At 47.5% G+C, this 19720-nt stretch overlaps 1 protein-coding gene and 1 non-coding gene across 3 annotated transcripts; one reads left to right on the top strand and one right to left on the bottom strand.

The window, feature by feature from the left end:
- The first annotated feature begins 529 nt into the window (after positions 1–529).
- C12H20orf96 (chromosome 12 C20orf96 homolog) lies at positions 530–16587 on the top strand. 2 transcript variants are annotated; one of them, XM_057702790.1, is made up of 11 exons: positions 530–577; positions 850–898; positions 1481–1598; positions 8790–8902; positions 12565–12723; positions 13207–13306; positions 14185–14324; positions 14423–14524; positions 14684–14770; positions 15490–15608; positions 16348–16587. In XM_057702790.1, the coding sequence occupies exons 1-11, from the start codon at positions 558–560 to the stop codon at positions 16406–16408; spliced, it is 1068 nt and encodes a 355-aa protein (XP_057558773.1). In that variant the 5' UTR covers positions 530–557; the 3' UTR covers positions 16409–16587. The 2 variants fall into 2 exon arrangements, with proteins under 2 accessions (XP_057558773.1, XP_057558772.1); XM_057702789.1 differs by having other exon boundaries at positions 14185–14342.
- Positions 16588–19103: 2516 nt separating this feature from the next.
- On the bottom strand, positions 19104–19176 carry TRNAK-UUU (transfer RNA lysine (anticodon UUU)). Its single transcript has one exon. It is a non-coding gene; the product is annotated as a tRNA-Lys (tRNA).
- Between the last annotated feature and the right edge of the window lie 544 nt (positions 19177–19720).

Below are 19720 nucleotides of genomic sequence, written 5' to 3'. Positions count from 1 at the left end.
GGGGAGAATTTGCTGGGAGAATATCTTCGAGAAGATCAGAGAGGGCAGGATTCAGTGCACAACTGTAGGAATCGGTGTCAGTAGACAGTTTACACTTAGTCTGAGGAGGGAGGCATGTAGGTGGGTAAATGAAGTGATGTGAACTTGTGAGTTTACTAAGCCCCATGATTTTCCTCGTGAAATAGGAAGCAACGTCATTTGCCAGGAGCAAGGATGGAGATGGAAGTAATGGAGGTTTGCTGAGAGGAGAAATATGACATAATTCTTTAGCACGATAGGCGGGGCCATCTGAGGGGAATCTGAAACCACGATGAGAAGAATGTGGAGAGACCTACTTTTTCCCTTGAGATATTAGTCCCTCTAGGCGCTCGGTAGTCTGTGTCCGTATCCTTGGAGACCAAGCCAGGAGAGAAAGCGGCAGGTCTCGCTGGGAAGTTTGAGTGGCCTTGGTTACCGCGCAACCTAAGTTGAGACAAGGAAGTTGGAGAAGCCGAACAAATAGGCATCGCAAAAGATCGGGGCCCTAAGGACTCCGGGCTCTTCTTCCATTCTCTCTAATGGAGCGCGTCTTTCCGAAGTACGTAGAAAGCGTATCGAGGGGTGGTGGAGGGCGCATGCGTGCCCCCAACCTAGCGCTGGCTGAGTCCTCGCCGGGTACTATCCCGCGGTCTTTTGACCCCGCCTTCTTCCTAGTCCCGCCTCTCCGTCGAGCTCTCCAGCTCCCGCTTGGCTTGTGTCCCTTGTGACTGAGGTTTCGGGTTCGAGACCCCATGCCTGTTTCACGTTTGTTGCTTGCATCCGCATGGGTTGGGAATGATGGGAATTCTTTTCCGCCCCAATACTTTCCAGACTCAGCCACGCTGGGATTTGCTCCACAGTCCCCCAGTTCCAGGTTCTGGTGAGTGCCAGAGGGCTAGGGAAGGTATGTGGGTGGGGCTTGCTGACCCTGGGCTTGCAGTCCGCTTGCTCTCACCGCCTATGGCGGTGACTGTCCTGGGCAATAGAATCCAGAGACCTGAATTCCAGGCCCGGCGCTGTGACACGTTTGCTGTGGGACCCGGGGCGCGCCTCTGAACCTCAGTTTTCTCACCACCTATCAGGGTGTAAGGGTATATTATGCTGCTCTCTTATGTATCTCTGATTGTTACTCTGCTTTCCTATTGGGTCTTTTCCATGCCTTCTGCTTCTCACAGTTCTTAGCACCTCCCAGCCTGGATGTGCTTAGTAAATCCTGGCTGGCTGATGAAAAAGTGATAGCTGACATTTATGGAGCACTTACCGCATGCTTTACAAATATCATCTTTTGGAATTTTTGTACCAATCTATGGAGGTAGGTTTTATAATTAGATCCAGTTTACAGATGAGAAAATTGAGGCTCAGAGAGGTAAAGCCACTGAGTCAAGGTTACAGATATCTGTAAGGCGGGAAGCTGGGATTTGAGCCCGTGAGCTGTGTGACTGATATGTGTTATGTCTGGTAGGATTATGTTCCATGGCAGCGGTCCAAGCAGAAAGCCAAGCCATCTACTCTGCCTCCAATCCCGCAAACCGTCGACACTAAGAAAAGCAAAATGAAGACCTGGACTACTGTCCAGCCAGGTGAGCAGAGGCACTTGGGTGCTGGAGTGGGAGTTGGGGACAGGTTGGAGTGGATGCTCTTGGCCCTTGGTGACAACATTTATATCAGAGTATATAGCAGGGTAACTGCTATAACAAACAACCCCCAGATTTCAAGTGTTAATACAGAAGCTTATTTCTCATTTATGTCAAAGTACATTTGTGGATCTATCGGGGAGGGGGTAATCTTTTTCACATAGTCATTCAGGGATCTAGGCTCCTTCACCTTGTGTCAATGACATTTTGTAAGGCCTTGAAGTCCTCTGCTGGGTACTTTTGCATCCAGCAGAGAGAGAAGAGAGAGAGCAAGAATATGGATGGTCTTGTGGGCAGTTCCTTTTCAGGGCACAGACTTGAAGTGACACACATCACTTCCACTCATATTCCAGGGTCCATAACTCAGTTACGTGCCCACCTTTAACCACAAGGGAAGATGGGAAATATAGTCCAGCTGTGTGTCCAGGAGGGAAAGAAAACAGGGTTTGGTGAACTTGGAATAATCTCTGCCACATCATTGTTATGCCTTCCAAGAGGTGTTCTGAGGCCTTGGCTCGGGCATACATGGGTTCAGATCTTGGCTCTGCCATCTACTCTGTTGGGAAAGTGAGAGAGATGAATGAGTTTTTGTTTTCTCATTAGTAAAATGAGGACACTAGTACTTACCTGATAGGATCGTTGTGAGAATTAAATGAGAAGATCTGTGTAAAGCATTGTTATTCAGACCCAACACTCCTTTCAATGACAAATATTTTGTAATATTCCTTTAGTATCTTGAAATAAACTTCATAGATAATATAACCTATCTACATACATAATTTTTAAAAATTAATATAATGCCATAACTGTAAAGGAAAAGGAAACTTATTTATAGTTAAATAACATTTTTCAGTATGTAAATGCTCAGGATGGAGTCCACTAGAAGACATGAGAACGTTGTCAGAAGCTTACTCATAGAGGGGGATTCATGGCGAACATAACAGTTGCAAATGCAGATTGACACGTGGTGGGAAATTGGGGACTCAAATACCAAGAGGTATTTCTCATTGCAATCGCAGTTTCCAAACTGGTGGCCATCTTTTGTAAAGTTCTAAACAAAACGAGCACAATCTTCCCTTGATTATAGCTGCTTTCTTGGAAAATTCAGCATTATAGTAAAGCCCCGAAAAGTATTCTTTGTGGTTATATGTAAAACAGTCAGGTTCTGGGATTAGATCATTATAAATAGGGTTTTTACCTATGTCAACATCTAGTAGGACTTAGGAAAGTTACGCAGGACAGGAGATTTCTATGTTCTGTGGGGTCTTCCTGTTCTGGGGGATGGCTAGTGTCCCTGGCTCCCACCTCCAGATGCCAGTTGGGCCCCCAATGTTTGTGAGAACCCACAGATCCCCCCTGCTAATAGATCGAAAACACCCCTGTTGAGAGTCACTGATGTAAAAGGATGAGCACAAGACCTGGTGGTATTGGCAGAATTTTTGTGTTTGGTGCTAGACCCTATTCAAACAGCATCTACAAGGAAACTCTTGCCCTTTCCTGTCACTGGGGAAGCAGTGAGGTATGTAACAGACACAACCACAACCAAAACAAGAGCAATTAACTTACACTAAGCACTTATTTTATGCTAGATAGTGTTCTCAGCGCTTTACACATACCACTTCATTTACTCTTCCCAACAACCCTGTGAGGTGAGTGCTGTTGTCATCACCTCCTATTACAGACGGGGAACCGGAGGCATGGGTGAAACTCCCAAGGTTACACAGGTAGGAGAGGCACATCCATGCTGCGATATTCAGCAGTTTGGCTCCAGGACCCACAGTCTGCCACTGGAGAAACGTAGACCTGAGTTGGTATTCCAGTATCCCTTCTTGCTAGCAATTCCATCTGAGTTACCGATCACAGCCTCAGTTTCCTTCTCTGTGGAAATGGGCACAAAGATTCCTGCCTTATGCACATGAAGTAATCTGTTAAATAATAGTGATGAAACTAGTGACCATTTGCTGAGGACTCATTTTGTGTCAGGCTCTATTGCAGAGGCCTCGTTTGTTCATACATCCACTGATTCACTCATTCATTCATATATCCCTTCGGCAGCAGCCATTTGCTGAGGTTCCGTGTACCCGGCATGGCGCTGAGTGTTGTTGACTCATGGTGAAAGAGAAAGATTGGTTTCTAGCCACACAGAGTTCAAAGTCCCAACCTCAAATGTGTAACTACACCAAACGTTAAATATACTTGAAATCAAAGGAGGTTGTCATCTCATTCACTCCTGGAGATGGTGTCATCACCATTTTACAGGTGAGGAAACAGAAGCTTAGGTTGGTAACCTGTCTTGTTAGAAAGTCATGTCCTTGAGGGCAGCTTTTGTGTATTACAAAAGATAAATCAGCCGATTCCACCAAGATAGAGTGGCCCCATTCTTTCCTTGTCCTCCCTTTTGCAACTAAAAAACCCTGGACATGACAGACAGAGAGAGGCTCTGAAAACTGGAAAGAAGAAGGTGGGTTGCCAGAGTGGTGCGCATACACCATCATCTGGCCTTCATGCTGCATCTCAACAGGAGATGGTCTGCTAAAAAGAAGACGAAATAGGATCCAGAATAATATCTGAAACATCCAGGGTACAATAAAAAAAAATCACTCATCATATCAAGAATGAGGAAAATCACGATATGAATGAGAAAGGACAGACACCAACACTGAAATGAATCAGATAGAATTATTTGACTGTTCTTATTTATAGATGACATGATGTCTACATAGGAAATCTTAAGGAATCTATTACATCCAGAAGAAACTTAGAAGTAATAAGTGAGTTCAGCAAGGTTGCAGGATACTGGCGCAACACATAAAAATCAATCACATTTCTATGTGGAAACCAAAATTATAAAGATGCATACATTTACAGTCATGCCAAAGAAAATGAAATATTTAGGTATAAACTCAACAAAATATGCACAGGATCTGTATGCTGAAATGTACATAATGCTTACGTAAGAAATCAAGACCTAAATAAATGGAGAAACATACTGTGTTCATGGATTGGAAGACTCAACATAGTAAAGATGTCAGATTGATCCATATGTTTAATGCAATTCCTATCAAAGTCACAGCAAGGATTTTTGTGTATGTGGACAGGTGTATTCTATAATTTGTATAGAAAAGCAAGGTGCTAGGATAGATAAGACAATTTAAAAAGAAGAACAACCTGGTAAGACTCACTTTACCTAATATTACTGCCTACTGTATAGTTAATAGTAATTGAGGGACTTCCTAGGTGGTGCAGTGGTTGAGAATCTGCCTGGCAATGCATGGGACAAGGGTTCAATCCCTGCTCCAGGAAGATTCCCACATGTCGCAGAACTAGGCCCCTGTGCCAAAACAAGAGAAGCCAAGCCCGTGCACCACAATGAAGAGTAGCCCACACTCACTGCAACTAGAGAAAACCTGTGTGCAGCAACAAAGACCCAATGCAGCCAATAAATAAGTAAATAAATAAACTTATTACAAAAATAGTAATTGAGACAGTGTAGTGTTGATAGAGAGATAGACATATAGACCAATGGAACACAATAGAGAAACCAGAAATAGAGTCACGTAAATCTACCCAAGTGATTTTTGACAAAGTACAAAATATAGTTCAGTGGAGGAAAGAAAGGCTTTTCCACAAATGGTGCTGGAACAAATGGACATCCATGGGTGAAAAAATGAACTTTGATCTAAGTCTCATGACTTATACAAAAATTAACCCAAAATGTGAATTTAAAATGAAATCAAAATTAAACATAAAATGTAAAGCAGTAAAACTTTTAGAAAAAGCATAGGAGAGAAAAATCTTTGGAACTGATGGCCAAGTGAAGAGTTCTTTGACTTTGCAGGAACAGCTGGATCCATAAAAGAAAAATGAAATAAATGGACAAGTTGGACTTCACCAAAATTTAAGACTATTGTTCTTTGAAAGACTCTGTTAAGAGTACGAAAAGTCAAGCTAGAGACTTGAGAAAACATTTGCAAACCACATATCTGACAAAAGATTGCTTTGTAGAATATATTGGGAATCCTCAAAATTCAGCAGAAAAACAATTCAGTTAGAAAATGAGCAAAAGAGGGACTTCCCTGGTGGTGCAGTGGTTAAGAATCCGCCTGCCAATGCAGGGAATATGAGTTTGAGCCCTGGTCTGGGAAGATCCCACATGCCACAACTACTGAAGTCCGCGTGCCTAGAGCCCGTACTCCACAACAAGAGAAGCCATCGCGATGAGAAGCCCGAGCACTGCAATGGAGAGTAGCCCCCGCTCCCCGCAACGAGAAGAAGCCTGCACGCAGCAACGAAGACCCAACACAGCCAATAAATAAATAAATAAATTAAAGAAAAAGAAGAAAATGGGCAAAAGACATGAAGAGGCATTTCACCTGAAGAGGAAATGCACATGGTATAACAAAGAGAAACTGGGTCATGCATATACTGCTGATGGGCGTGTGAAATGGAGCTGCCATTCTGGAAAAGAATATGGTAGTTTCTAATGACACGAAACACACATTTCCTATAATGATCCAACAATCGCACTCTTGGGCATTTGTTCTAGAGAAGTGAAACTTACAGTCGCACAAAAACCAGTACATGAATGTTTCATAGTAGCCTTATTCATAACACCCCCAAACTGGAAGCAGTCCAGATGTCCTTTAACGAACGAATGAGTAGTTAAACAAACTATGGTACATCCATTCCATACCATGTAATACTATTCAGCAAGAAAAAGGAAAGAACTCTTTTGATACATTCACTAACTTGGATGAATCTCCAGAGAATTATGCTGAGTGAAAAAAGCCAATCTCAGAAGTGACATACTGTGTGATTCCATTTGTATACCATTCCGGGAATGGCAGAATTGTAGAAATGGAGAACAGAGTAGTGATTGCCAGAGGTGGGGGGAGGATGGAAGGGGAGGGAAGAGGGTGTGACAATAAAAGGCAGCATGAGGGATCCTTGTGGTTGTGGAAACGTCCTGTAGCTTGCTGTCTTTCAGTGTCCTGGTTGTGATATTGTATTTAGTTTTGCAAGGTGTTACTGTTGGGAGAAACTGGGTTAAGGGAACATAGGATTTCTCTGTATTATGTCTTAAAACTGCATGTAATATGAATTTATTTCAAAATAAAAAGTTTAATTAAAAAAAGATAAATCAGGGCTACCACCACTAATGAAAAGAAACACTCATTATTAAAGGGCCAAATCTTCCTAAGTATTTAAATTCAACTTAAAATATTATAATTTTTAAAAACCCTTGTAAAGGGGATTTTGGAACTTGGTTAATTAAATTCCTTTAAATCGTTTAAGCCACATTTAAAATTTAATATATTCGTTTTCTTTATCAAGAAGTTCACTTGTTCTGATTAACAAAACCATTGGGTATTTATGTAATTCTTGTATATCTAATAAATAAACAGAAGTAATATGGGTAATCTTATGTTCTCTTAAAAGTTGCAGTGAGGTATACATGTTTAATAAGAGTGTATTAAACCTTTCAACTTAAAGCAAATCTAAATCAAAATCTCATTTACACATTTTAAATTAGAATCACAAGATTAATCTATTAATCATTCTGTCTCTCAAATGCTACAATTAAATACCAGATATATGCAGATAATTCATAATTTTTAACACAAAACTAGTCTAATTTACTTTGTCACTTGAATACTTAATACTAAATTAAGGATAGTGATCCATAAAAGAAATAATATTTTTCAAAAACGAACTGGGTTGCACGTCCAAGGGGGTTTTGGTGGAGCTGACAGGGCAGCAGCAGCGGCACTTGAGATGAATTGTGTGATTTGCCTCATGCCGGCCCAGGACACGCTGGGGGGCAGCCGGGATTCTCGGAACATGCCCTCCGAATGCCTTTTTCTGCTCTGAATTATTTTCACGTACTTCTTATCTGGCAGGACCACAACTTTTACAGGTATTTCAGAGATAGCCGGTTAGCAGTTTGCATGGCTCCTGTGCCTTTATCTGATGCTGTGGTACTGATCCCAATTCTCAGATCATTGGTAATAACAGTGACAACTAGTAATTTATATTTAGCACTGGATATAGGTTAGGCACTGTTCCAAACACTTTATAGTAACTTCTTATTTAATCTTCACCACAGCCCTGTGAGGTAGACATGATGATTATTTCTGTTTTACAGATGGGGAAGCTGGAGGGACAGAGAGGTCATGTGACCTGCCCGAGGTCATATAGCTAGTAGAAGGCAGAAGCCAGATTCGAACCCAGGCTGTCTGGTTCATTAGTTGTTGCTGTTAACCCCTACCCCGTCTCAGCTTGCCACCAAGCGGCCAACTTGGTGGGGGAGATTGGGGGTGTCTGGCCATCTCATCCCCCCTGTTCAGTCCCACAGTCACTGCGGTATGTGGAAGTCTTCTGGGCTTCTCTGTCCTTTATAATAGAGGTCCCCAACCATTTTGGCACCAGAGACTGGTTTCATGGAAGACAGTTTTTCCATGGATGGGGTGGCGGTGGGGGGAATGGTTCAGGTGGTAATGTGAGCAATGGTGGAGTGGTAGATTAAGCTTCACTCGCTCGCCTGCTGCTTACCTTCTGCTGTGCGGCTTGGGGGGTGGGGACCCCTTATATTTTTTCTAAAATTTATTTATTTATTTAAATTTATTGGCTGCATTGGGTCTTTGTTGCTGTGTGCCGGCTTTCTGTAGTTGCGGAGAGTGGGAGCTACCCTTCCTTGCAGTTCACGAGCTTCTCATTGCAGTGCTTTCTCTTGTTGCAGAGCACGGGCTCTAGGCTCGCAGGCTTCAGTAGTTGCGGTGCATAGGCTCAGTAGTTGTGGCGCACGGGCTTAGTTTCTCCCTGGCATGTGGGATCTTCCTGGACCAGGGCTCAAGCCCATGTCCCCTGCATTGGCAGGTGGATTCTTAACCACTGCGCCACCAGGGAAGCCCCATGGGACGCCTTCTTTACCCCTTCTTTATTACAAGGCTTAGAGTGGGGCCTGGGAGCTTATTGATGGATGTGAGCTTCATCCTCTGTCTCACTGTCATACATTGTAAGGCCATGAGAGGATAGAGTTGGAACTTGGGCTGTCTCTTATGGCTGGTGCATTCCCTGGGACCTGACCCCAGACCTGCCTCTACCCTCACACTCTCTTTGTGCTTTCCCATGCCCTAGGGCTGCAATCCAAGCCCACTCTGTGGATGACAAGCCAGCCGAGGAATCCACTAGAACTACGCAGAGGAAAGTTGGACTCTGGGCAGACACAGACCAAAATCCGACTAATGAGAGTATGAGGAGCATCCTTCCACTGTCACCGGGGCCCAGGGCAGGGCGGGGGATGGTGATAGCAGACACGTACTGTGCACTTCGTGGAGCCTGACTTGACTCTTCCTCCTCATGGCAATCCCATGGGCACGCGCATCATCACCCCTCTTTTACAGATGGGGAAACCGAGGTGCAGGGAGATGACAGGGCACACAGCTGGAAAATGCGTACTGGGGGTCAAAGCCAGTTAGGCAAAGTATTTGGCTTTGTGTGGTTTTTTGTTTTCCCCCGTAGGGCATGCTCCACGGAATGTGGGATCTTAGTTCCCTGACCAGGGATCAAACCTGCACCCCCTGCATTGGGAGTGAGGAGTCTTAACCACTGGACCACTAGGGAAGTCCCTTGCCTTTGTGTTTAAGACTCAGGAAAATGATCAGAATCACTTTTATTTTCCTGCATTAGGAACACAATTTAGTGGCTTGTTCATTTAAAAATTTCCAGTAAACTAGCCTTTCATGGAATACTTCATCTTGAAGCAAGGCTTAGGAGCGTACTATTAACATTTTTCACATCAACTAATAAAACTTTCGATAATTGATTTTTCTCACCACCCATGGTCTTTTTTTTTTTATGGCTTCTGAACATTGTTTCAAAGTATTTGAAATGACCTGAATCAGAGGGGGCTTCAGTGTCCATAGCAGAAAGTAAAACACCGAATACTATAAATACTACAAAATACTATAGAAGAATTCTTAACTTCTTCAGGAAAGTTTTTAATAGCTCAATGAACAATGACCATTATATAAAGAAATAGGGAAAAATGTATTTGCCTCGAAACTTTTTTTTTTCCCCTTTAACCTACAATTTTGCAGAAATGGTTTAGAGGAAGCCCAGCATTCTTAAAGGAGGAACTTATATTTCTGGTGTTATTTTTATCCTGACTTTAGAAGGGTTTATGTGTTTTTGTTTGATGTGAAGCATGAACTTGGACAATTGGCTCTAAAACTTGTGCTCCTAACCCGTTCCTAATACTGTCTCTTGTAATCATTCATTTGTTTAGTCAACAAATATTTGAGCACCTAGTATGTGCCAGACCCTGTTCAAAGTGTGGGAATTCACCAGTGATGTGGCCTCTGACCTTAGGGAGCTCACATTCTACTGGCGGAGATAGACCATAAGTAAGACAGATGAAAATATAATATATGTAGTGAGGGTAAGAGCTATGAAGACGTGTAAATTAAGATTAGGGGGCTAAGGAGGCACAGAGGAGGGAGTGGCCATGACTGTTTTAGGAGGGTGGTCAGGGAAGGTTGCTAAGGTGGTAACATCTGAGGGAGGAATGTTCCAGGCAGAGGAACTGGAAGTGCAAAGGCCCTGAGGTTGGTGTGAGGTTGGCAGTAGAGCAGGTGATAAGGAAGAAAGTTGGTGGGCTGTGGGGGGAAGGAGATAGCTTGTATATGGCCCTGTAGTCCACGATTAGGCTTTGTGTTTTTGAAGAGTAAGGCAGGAAGACCCTGGAGGGTTCTGAGTACAGTGGGGATATGATCTGACTTAGGTTTTCACAGGAGTCCTTGGGCTGCTGCTGTTGCTGCTGTGTGCAGAATGGGCTGTGGGGACAAGGGGGAAACAGCAGAAATGACTCAGTTGGTTTGTTCTTGGAGATGGACTAGGACCCTAACTCTGCCCCTCAGCCGCAGGACAGTTATTTATTCCACAGCTCCTGAGGGAGTGCCTCCAATGTGCCAGGCACCAAGCCGGGTATTGGGGACACAGCCATGAACACGGCCCTCAGAATCTGTGCTGTGATGTAGATTATACTTTAGTGGGGAGACACATGATAAATGAATTAGAAAACCTCCAAAGGATAGTAACTCATCAGTTTATTTCAACCCATACTTATGGAGCTCCGGGCACCGTCCTGTGTGCTGGAGATATAATTGTGATGAAACAGCCAAAGCCCCTGCTATCCTGGGTGTGAAATTCTAGTTGAGGAGACAGACAAGAAACAAGATAATAAGAAAAATATGTTATGTTTGGTAGTGATGAGTCCTAGGAGAAAAATAAATTGGGAAAAGGGGAGACATAATTTACAAAGTGTAATTATGTAATTCTAAATTGGGGTAAGGGTCAGGGTGCACACAAAGCAGGGTTTCTACCCTAGGTCTGGGGGTCAGGGAAGATCCATTTCTGGAGCAGAGGTCATTGATTCTACACTTTGTCAGAATCACCTGGGAGTGGGGCTCAGTGGGCCCGAGACTTGGAGACTGGCATTTTTCACAAGATGCTTCTGGACCCTGTGGGCCATATTTGGAGATGTTTTGGTCTGGAGATGTGAAGGCAAGATAGTGGAGTGGCTAGGAGCCCAGACTTCAAGGACAACAGCTCTGTGATGTGTGACCTTGGGTAAGGTATTGAATCTCTCTGACCCTAAAGTTCTGCTTCTCCAAAGTGGAGCTAATCATAGTGCCAAGTGAAGTAGTGCATGCCAAGTGCTTAGCACACTTTTGAGCTCATAATAAGTACTCCATGCATTTGCACTATTACTCATTATTGTGTGAGGAATATGGGAGCTGAGGGCTAGGACAGGCTAGTTTCTAGCAAAGGACAGAGAAATGAGGAAGAACAGAAGAAATAAAGAAGAGAGCACATAGGCCTGGGAGAGGTGGAGGGTGAGAGTGGTGACTGAGTGTGCAAGGCATGCCTCTAAGCAGCTTGATATTGAATATTACCTCATTTATTTTTTACAGCAGCTCTCTGAAGCGGGTATTGGTTTTCTAACCTACGGAATGAGCATAGCAGGGTTCTGGGAGGCTAACTGACTTGCCCAGGTTCTCTTAGGTGGGAAAGGGCAGAGCTTGAACCAAGGTGTGTCAAGTCTTGATCACCATGAGGTTCAGCCATGCCTTGCAGCTTTAAGTCCACTCAGTTCCTCATCTTACTGTAGTGGAAAGACAGATACTGGGAGGCAGAAGTCTGCCTTTAGAGTTCCAGTGCCACTACTTCCCGGCTGGGTGACTTTGGGGCAGTCTGAACTTCCACCATGAGTGCGTGCTGAGTGAGGCGCCCTCAACAATTGTTCTTGTTATTATTACTGTAGGTTATGTGTGCCCGCTGGGGGTGACTTTAGGCGAGTCACTTAATCCCTCAGAGGCTCATTGTTTCCCCAGAGTCTGCTGTGTGAGAGCAGAGAGTCCTCACTCAGCTCAGCTGCCTGACGGGAAATGGTAGCGACTGTCATCCACTCTGCCTCTCCTGCTTCTTCTCCAGACATGGCCCGTCTCCTCCGCCATCTTCATTCCTACTTGGGCGTTTTCTATTATTATTACTATTACTGTAGTTCGTAGATTCTAAGAAGCCATTGATAATAAGGCGCACCTTTGTGTTAATTACCCACTAATAAAATATTTGTCAATTAGACTGTAACACACCACCAACTGTAAGATACAGCCCACCTCAGAATGTGAAATTACGGGAAAATGGGTGTTTCAGAAAGGATGAAATAATTCAAGATGCTCTGACCCGCAGACAATGGGGAACCGCCTCCCAGCTCGGGTGGCATTTACCAGTGGAGGCCACAAGGGGGCGGATTGCGGCGGGAGGGAAGTGGTCCCTAGGCTCCCGGAGGTTGCGGCCAGCGCCGCGCCCCCCGCGCCACTGCCTCCCTTCCTTGTCCCTTCGGTCGCAGACGATGCTCAGGAACCGGCGAACTTCGCACCAGGAGCTCTGTAACCACGAGGACTTCCTCACCAAGCTCTGTGGGGAACTGATCAAGACCATACAGGACATGGAGGACAGCTCGGCCCTGAAAGTGCGGGTGATGCTGCAGCAGCAGGACGTCTTCACGGTGAGCCGCCGCCGTGGCCCCGCAGCCCTGCCTCTGCCCTGCGCTGCGGTCCTGCCCACGCCACCGCCCTCCAGAGCGCTCGGGCGCCCTCTCCTGTTTTCTCCCGGCCTCTCCCGGCCAGTTGCGCAAGCTGCTTCCTTCATCTGGAGGATACATCTCTTACGCACTTACCCCCCACCTACCTGGGCCTTGGAATCAGACTGGTGGGTGGGGGTGGGGAGAGTGGGGTGGGAACTCATCCCAAAAAGCACTTATTAACTGGAAGATATTGAGTTAACCTCTAAGCCCTGTAAAATCGGGGCATGATAGCACCTGCCCCAAAGAAGAGTTGTACCTGGCACACAGTAGGTGTGGGCCTGGGAGGGGGGTTGGGTTTGGGGACTCCTCTGAGGAAGTGCTGAGTCCTCAGACAGTCCATGCTGTTCCAGGGCAGCGGAGGCTGGGGTTGAGCTGATGCCCCCCTCCCGCCCCCCATTCCCACAGACCATCACCGACATCTTGGAGTATTCAAACAAGAAGAAGCTGCACCAGATGAAGTGTGAACTTCAGGAGTGGGAGGAGAAGGAGGAATCCAAGATACACAGTGAGAATCCTTGGGGCTGATTCCTTGACCCTCACGTGGTCCTCTGGGGAGGTCAGCTGCTGGGCCTTCCCCTTGCACCTCCCTTTCGGAAAACATCAGGCCCATCACCTCCCTTCTGAAACAGATGGGACTGCTAAGATGCACAGCTGACAGCTTACTTATGGAGCACTTAACACCTGCAGGCCTTATGTGCTTTGTTTTTATGGGCACACTCTGTCATTACAACGACCTGTAAGGCAGATGAGGAAACTGAGGCTAAGGGAAGTGAAGTAGCCTGCTGAAGGTTATACAGCTAGGAGCCAGCATCCAATCCCAGCCTGCCTCTTTCTTGTCAAGGTCCCTCTGGGAGTCAGTGGCTGGGACAGGTCACTGGCCACAGACCTGCTGAGCCTGTGGTTTCTTTCCCCTGAACAGACTAGAAGCCTTCTGAGGGGAGGAGCGGTGTGTCAGGCAGCCTCAGATGCTGGAGATCCTCTCCATGGAGGGTGGCAGGATAGACTGTCTTAGCCCTGCCTTGGTCATGTCTTGGGAGCCAGTGTTGCCCCATTTCCCTGGGCTCGTTGCGTTGGGAGCATGTGTATGAGGAGACTGAGGTCCAGAGAGGGAGGGTCTTGGCGAGGGTCACGCAGTGTCAGTGGCAGAACCAGGACTGGTCTAGGGATCTTGCACCGGGATAGTTTCTTTCCTACCCACTGTTGCCTCTTCTGCGAAGGTAAAGAGCCCTCTAGGGGCTTAACTTTCCACCGCCTCCCAGCTTTGTGTGAGCTCTCTTCAGCCCAGACCCCAATTCATTGGTGAAGAAGAGCTTTGCCTCTTGGGTCTCCCCGGATGGGTCCTTGAGGGAGAATCCTGCCTTTTGTCCCTCCTGATCTCGTCAGACCTGGAGCAGCAGGTGGAACAGCTGGATGCCAAGATCGAGAAGGTCCACGAGAAAGTGAGCTTTGTGAGCACTTACAAGGACCATGAGTATCCCATCAAGTCAGTCCAGGTTGCCAACCTCGTGCGCCAGCTGCAGCAGGTGAAGGACAGCCAGCAGGTAGGGGAGTCCCTGGCCTTGCCTTGCTGGACCATGTGGGAGGCAGGGCCAGTGGCCAACACCCTCCTGCTGACTCCCAGGATGAGCTGGATGACCTCAGTGAGAGGTGCAGAATGGTCCTGGCGTCTATGTCCAACCAGATTCAGGATAAGAAAAAAACCCTTCTGAGGTCCTTGGTGGTGGTGAGTAGCCGGCCGCTGTGGCAGGTATCCTGGTCCTGCCCCTAGCCTTGCTTTCTCCCTGTCCTCTGCCTCTGGGCCCCCCACATGCCCACAATGCTACCCAGTGCACGGTAGACACTGGGGCCAAACTTGGGGGCCAGATTTCTCCTTCCCCCACAGAAAATCCAGCGTGCCCATCAGGAGGCTCTCCTGCAGAAGACTTGGAATAGCCGGGTCATACTGAAATACATGGACAAGTTTCAGGAAGTGAGTGGGCAATGAAGGTGGTGGTCCCCCCTGTGCTAGAGCAGGAGGGTGGGTGGTCCCCAGGACCTGTGGGAGTCACGCTTGTCCTGATCTCACACTCACAAGGTCTCCGACTCCGGTGTTAACCTTCATCCTTGGCAGTGCCGTTAATGTCACTGGTCATTCATCTGAGAAGGCGATCCGTGCTGGCCTAGGCTTTACCTCATTAACCAACACCATCCGCCACAACCCATTAGCGTATCACCAAGCATCACCCACACGACCATCACTTTACTATCACTACCCACCCCCGTCTTCACCTCTTAATTCTTGTCATTGACCATCACTCATGACCAGTGTTAGTGAACTCTGCCATCACCACCCTGTCTAGGTAATTTTCGTTATTCTGAGCCTTCATCAGTTATCCGTGTGAATGGCCTTCATCATCTCCACCAGCCCCCATTAATTCTCACTATCAAGCACTGCCACCCCTTTGCAACCTGTCTCCATTCTCCACCATCTCCTCACCCTTTTCAGCACCATCACACATTGTCAGTAACTTGTGAGCCAGCTCTGCCCTGCACAGCAGGCGAGGCCCCCCTCTGGAGTCTAGAAGTCCCAGTGACAAAAGTGACAAAACCCAGGCCATTTCCCTAGATGTCTTTATTCCTGTTCATTTTGCCCTTTTCTCTCTTTGGCTGGGGAATGTCTGGTTTCTCACTTTCCCCTGCTCTCCTCAGTTTATAGACCGTTTTGAGGAGGAAATACCCATATTAAGGGCTGAGATGGAACAGCTCCAATTTCAGATCTGGAAACCCCGAGAGACTGTATTTGCGGACATTCTGCTTCGGAGATCCAAGTATGTGATCCTCGTGCAGCTACCTCTTAAACTAGCCATACTCTGGGCTCGGAGAAACTCTCCGTTCTCAGGGAAGGCAGCCTGGTGGAGAAGGCAGAACCCTGTGCAGGGAGGCAGGAGGCTGGGTTTTTGCCTTGGGTTTGCCACTGACCATGTGGCCGATGTGACCTTTCCTATCTCTGGGCCTTAGTGTACCATCTCTGTACTGCAGAGTGCTCGTCCAGAGGGGCCCCAGCACTTCAGGGCAGAGTTCCTGCTCCCTCTTTTTTTTTTAAAGCTCCTTATTGGAATATAATTGCTTTAGACTCTTGTGCCAGTTTTTGAGGTACAACAAAGTGAATCAGCTGTATTTATACACATATCCCCATATCCCCTCCCTCCCACGACTCCCACCCTCCCTATGCTGGCCCTCTGAAGCATCACCCATCATGGAGCTGATCTCCCTTTGTTATACAGCAACTTCCCACTAGCTATCTATCCTGCTCCCTCTTGACCTCAGACCTCTGCAGGGGAACATGAGTCCTGCCAAACCAATTCCTTTTCCATTTTGACGTGTGTGTGTGTGTGTGTGTGTGTGTGTGTGTGTGTGTGCTGCAAGGTTGCAGGTTGTGGTTTGGAGTGGCACTCCCCAAGTGAGTACCAGTGTTCTAAGGAGCAGGGCTCCCCTGCGGCCGTGCTCCCCTACTTGCATGGTGCCCCTGCTTGGCCTCTCACACCCCTCTTTCCTCTTCCTTACCAGGTGCACCCCCGACATGGACGTCATCCTCGACATCCCCGTGGAAGAGCTGCTGCCCTTCTAGATGACAGGGCCATAGGCCACCTCTCCCTCCCTGGTCTCTTCCCCACACCCAGAGCCTTGAGTTCTCTCCTTTCAAGACCACGTCCCGTTTAAACCCTGCTCTGCAGTTCCTTCCTTCTTCACCCTCCCTCCCTCCCTCCCTTCCTTTCTTCCTTTTTTGTTTCCCCCCTTCCTCCCTCCCTTCCCCCATCCCTTCATTCCTTCTGGTTGGTGCTGCTACTTGGGCCAGGTAGGAATTCCTCGTCAAGTCCTTTTTTACCAATAAAGCTGGGTTTGCCTTTGCCTTTTGCCAGTGCCTGGGGCTTCCTGAGAAGCCTTGGTAGGAATAGATTTTGTCTTAAGATTAGAGGTGGGCCACTGTGCTGCCAGCCTCTGGGCTCCAGACTTCTCTAGAAGTGCTGGAATGACACCCTGTCCGAGTCTCCGTGGTTCTGTGGCTCCGGGCTGCCCCCTCCCAGGTGCGGTGGGAGCCCCGTTTCCTTCCGGATCTGTGCCCAGACCTGTTGAGGCCAGTGCCAGGGTAGAGGGGACACTCCTGGAGTCTGATACACCTGAGAACATGCTGGGCCTTCACTGCTGTTGGTCATCTCTTTTCCAGTCCAGCCATCTGTCTGTCCACCGACTCTACCCCACTGTGTATGGACGTGAACACAAACGGTGCCTGGTCAGGCACCATTCCCCGCCACATACTCTTCTGTGGTGGACTTAGAGGGGTGCCACCTGGAGCCCCTCAAGCAAGGGCTTGTTGCTCCGGTTACCAGGAAGGCCATTGGCAGGTGTCCTCCAGCTGCTAGTCCCTTCGGGGTTTGCCTGAGCTGCAGAGAGCCGGGCCTCTTCCCACCTCCAATGGTGCTCTGTGTACAAACACCGAAGGCTGTTCTGGCTTCACAGCTCCCTGTGGGGTTGGCTGAAACTGCCCCTGGGCCTGCACTGCAGCTTGACTCCTCCCTCTGCCCAGCCCTGGGTACCTCTCCTCCCTCCCTCAGCTGATCCCAAGTACACGCAGGAATCAACATCCTGCACCCTACGCTCTGTCTCAGAGTTGGCCTCCCTGGGGACCCAAGCTGCCCCCACTCCCAAGAGCCTCTGGCCGCTCACAGATCCACTCTCTGTGTGTTGGGAGACTTTCAGTTACAGGTAACAGAACACCCAGGTCAAATTGGCCTAAATGATAAAGGGCTCAGGTAAATAAGTATTCTAGGTGAGGTGAGGCTTTAAGAAATCAAGTGATGACACCAAGGACCTAGTTTCTGTGTCTCTACTTAGTTCTCCAGGATGTTTCCTCTTGCTGAGGTCGGCACTCCTCGTGGTCCCTCGTGGCTGCCAGCATCTCCTGGGGTGTTGTGATTCCTTGTTCATGTCCTGCTGGAAAGAGAGAGTGTCTCTGTCCTAAAATTTTCGGCCAAGGTCTTAAGGCTGTGACTGGACAGGCTCATATCACATGCCCACCGGGAACCAGCCTAGGAGGTGGAGAGTGCCTACTGGTTTAGTCTAGATCATGTGCTGGACCCCAGTAGCAGAGCGAGGGGGTGGGTGGGTGGGTCACATGACCCAGGCTAAGCCAATAGGCACCGCCAGAACCACATGGCTCTTCAAACAGAAATGGACAGTGTTGAACATGATACTAGCGAATGCTTCGCTAGAACTCACTGTATACTTTACATCTGTCAACTCATCAGATCCTCACAGGAACAACCCTAGGAGGTACCTATGTTAACATTTCCATTTTACAGATGAGGAACCCAAAGCATGGAAGAGGTAAAGTGACTTTTTCGAAAGTCATCCGGCTAGTGAGTAGTGGAGGCCGTTCACTCTTAACCAGCGTACTGTTGGGAGCTCAGCCAGGCTGCAGAGAACTGAACCACCAGGTGTCATAGGAGCCAGTTAACACAAGTTCAAATTAAAGTAACAGTCAAGCTTCAATCGCTCACTTCCATATATAAGGAAGAGGCTAAACTGGAGCAGCACGGGCATTCTTCCCCTGGATTTTCCTCTTGGAGCGGATGGCGCCATCCGGTCAGGTGGGTCAGCGCCAGGCCTGCTCTCAGGGCTGGGGAGCCCTGGACGAAAGGCTCCTGCCGTTGTACGGACCTGAGGGCCACAGGGGAGGGGGAACTGGGGTGGGGGTGGGTGGGGTGGGGAAGGGAGTGTGGGCAGGGCTAGGAGCAGGAAGGTCCTGAGTCCTGAGGCAGAGTGGAGACAAGTGTCTTCAGGGTTTCCCCCCTCCCCCAATAAAGGCAGGGCACCTGAGGAGGGCTCTGGCTGAAGGCAACCCCCTCCCCACTAGAGGTCTCTGAAAGAAGCTGGGCCAGGAGTGCAGCTTGGGGCAGGGGCTTGAGTCCTTGGCTGCGACCCCTCAGAGACTGTGTGTCCTGGCGGTGCACCATGCGGGTGTGGGGGAGGGTAACCATCCCCGCCAGGCCTGCCAGGAAGAGCCTTTGTAATGGCCTGTGGTTGCACCAAGAAATTAACAGATACACACTACTGTGTATAAAGTAGGTAAGCAACAAAGACCTACTGTATAGCGCAGGGAACTGTATTCAATATCTCCTAACAACCTATAATGGAAAATCTGAAAAAGTATGTGTATATATATATATATATATATATATATATATATATATATATCTGAATCACTTTGCTGTACACCTGAAACTAACACAACATTGTAAATTTTTTTTTCTGTTTATTTTTGGCACCTGGACAGGGACTTGAACCCTGGACCATCAGGTTAAAAGTCTGATGCTCTACCATCTGAGCTATCCAGGCCACAACATTGTAAATCAACTATACTTCAATTAAAAAATACTTAAAAAAATCAGACATAGGTTTTTGGCCAGAAGCTGGATTCCTTATAGTAAAGGGATGACTGAGTTCTGAGCAGGCAAACCAAGACACAATGCCTGAACCCACAGATTCCTTCCCATCACACACAGCCATTATGCCTCCAGATATGACAGAGAGTAACCCCGCACGTGCACAGCTGTACACGGATCTCCCACTTTTCAGGGCTGCATGTGGGTCGATCCTCACATGTGCAGGTATCTATGCATGTGCACGTGGATATGCACCAGGATTGCCTTTATCAATAAAAGAAGGACCGATTGTGTGTCTCATCAGGAATTCTCTGTATTAGTCAGCTTTATCCCCAATAACACTGCTGCATGAGAAGCAGCTGTAGGACTCAGTGAATTGCAGTAGTAAGAGTTTATTCTTTACTCAGGGTACTCGGGTCGACTGTACTTTGGCTGAACTCAGTTGGGCTGGTTGGGTGGCTCTGCTTTAGGTTGCAGGTCAGCTGGGCTTTGCTCCA

Source organism: Hippopotamus amphibius, chromosome 12 (genome assembly GCF_030028045.1).
Source record: "Hippopotamus amphibius kiboko isolate mHipAmp2 chromosome 12, mHipAmp2.hap2, whole genome shotgun sequence".
In the NCBI taxonomy this organism is placed as follows: Eukaryota; Metazoa; Chordata; class Mammalia; order Artiodactyla; family Hippopotamidae; genus Hippopotamus; species Hippopotamus amphibius.
The sequence above is the reverse complement of the archived record's forward strand: the minus strand, read 5'-3'. Positions and strand labels throughout refer to the sequence as shown.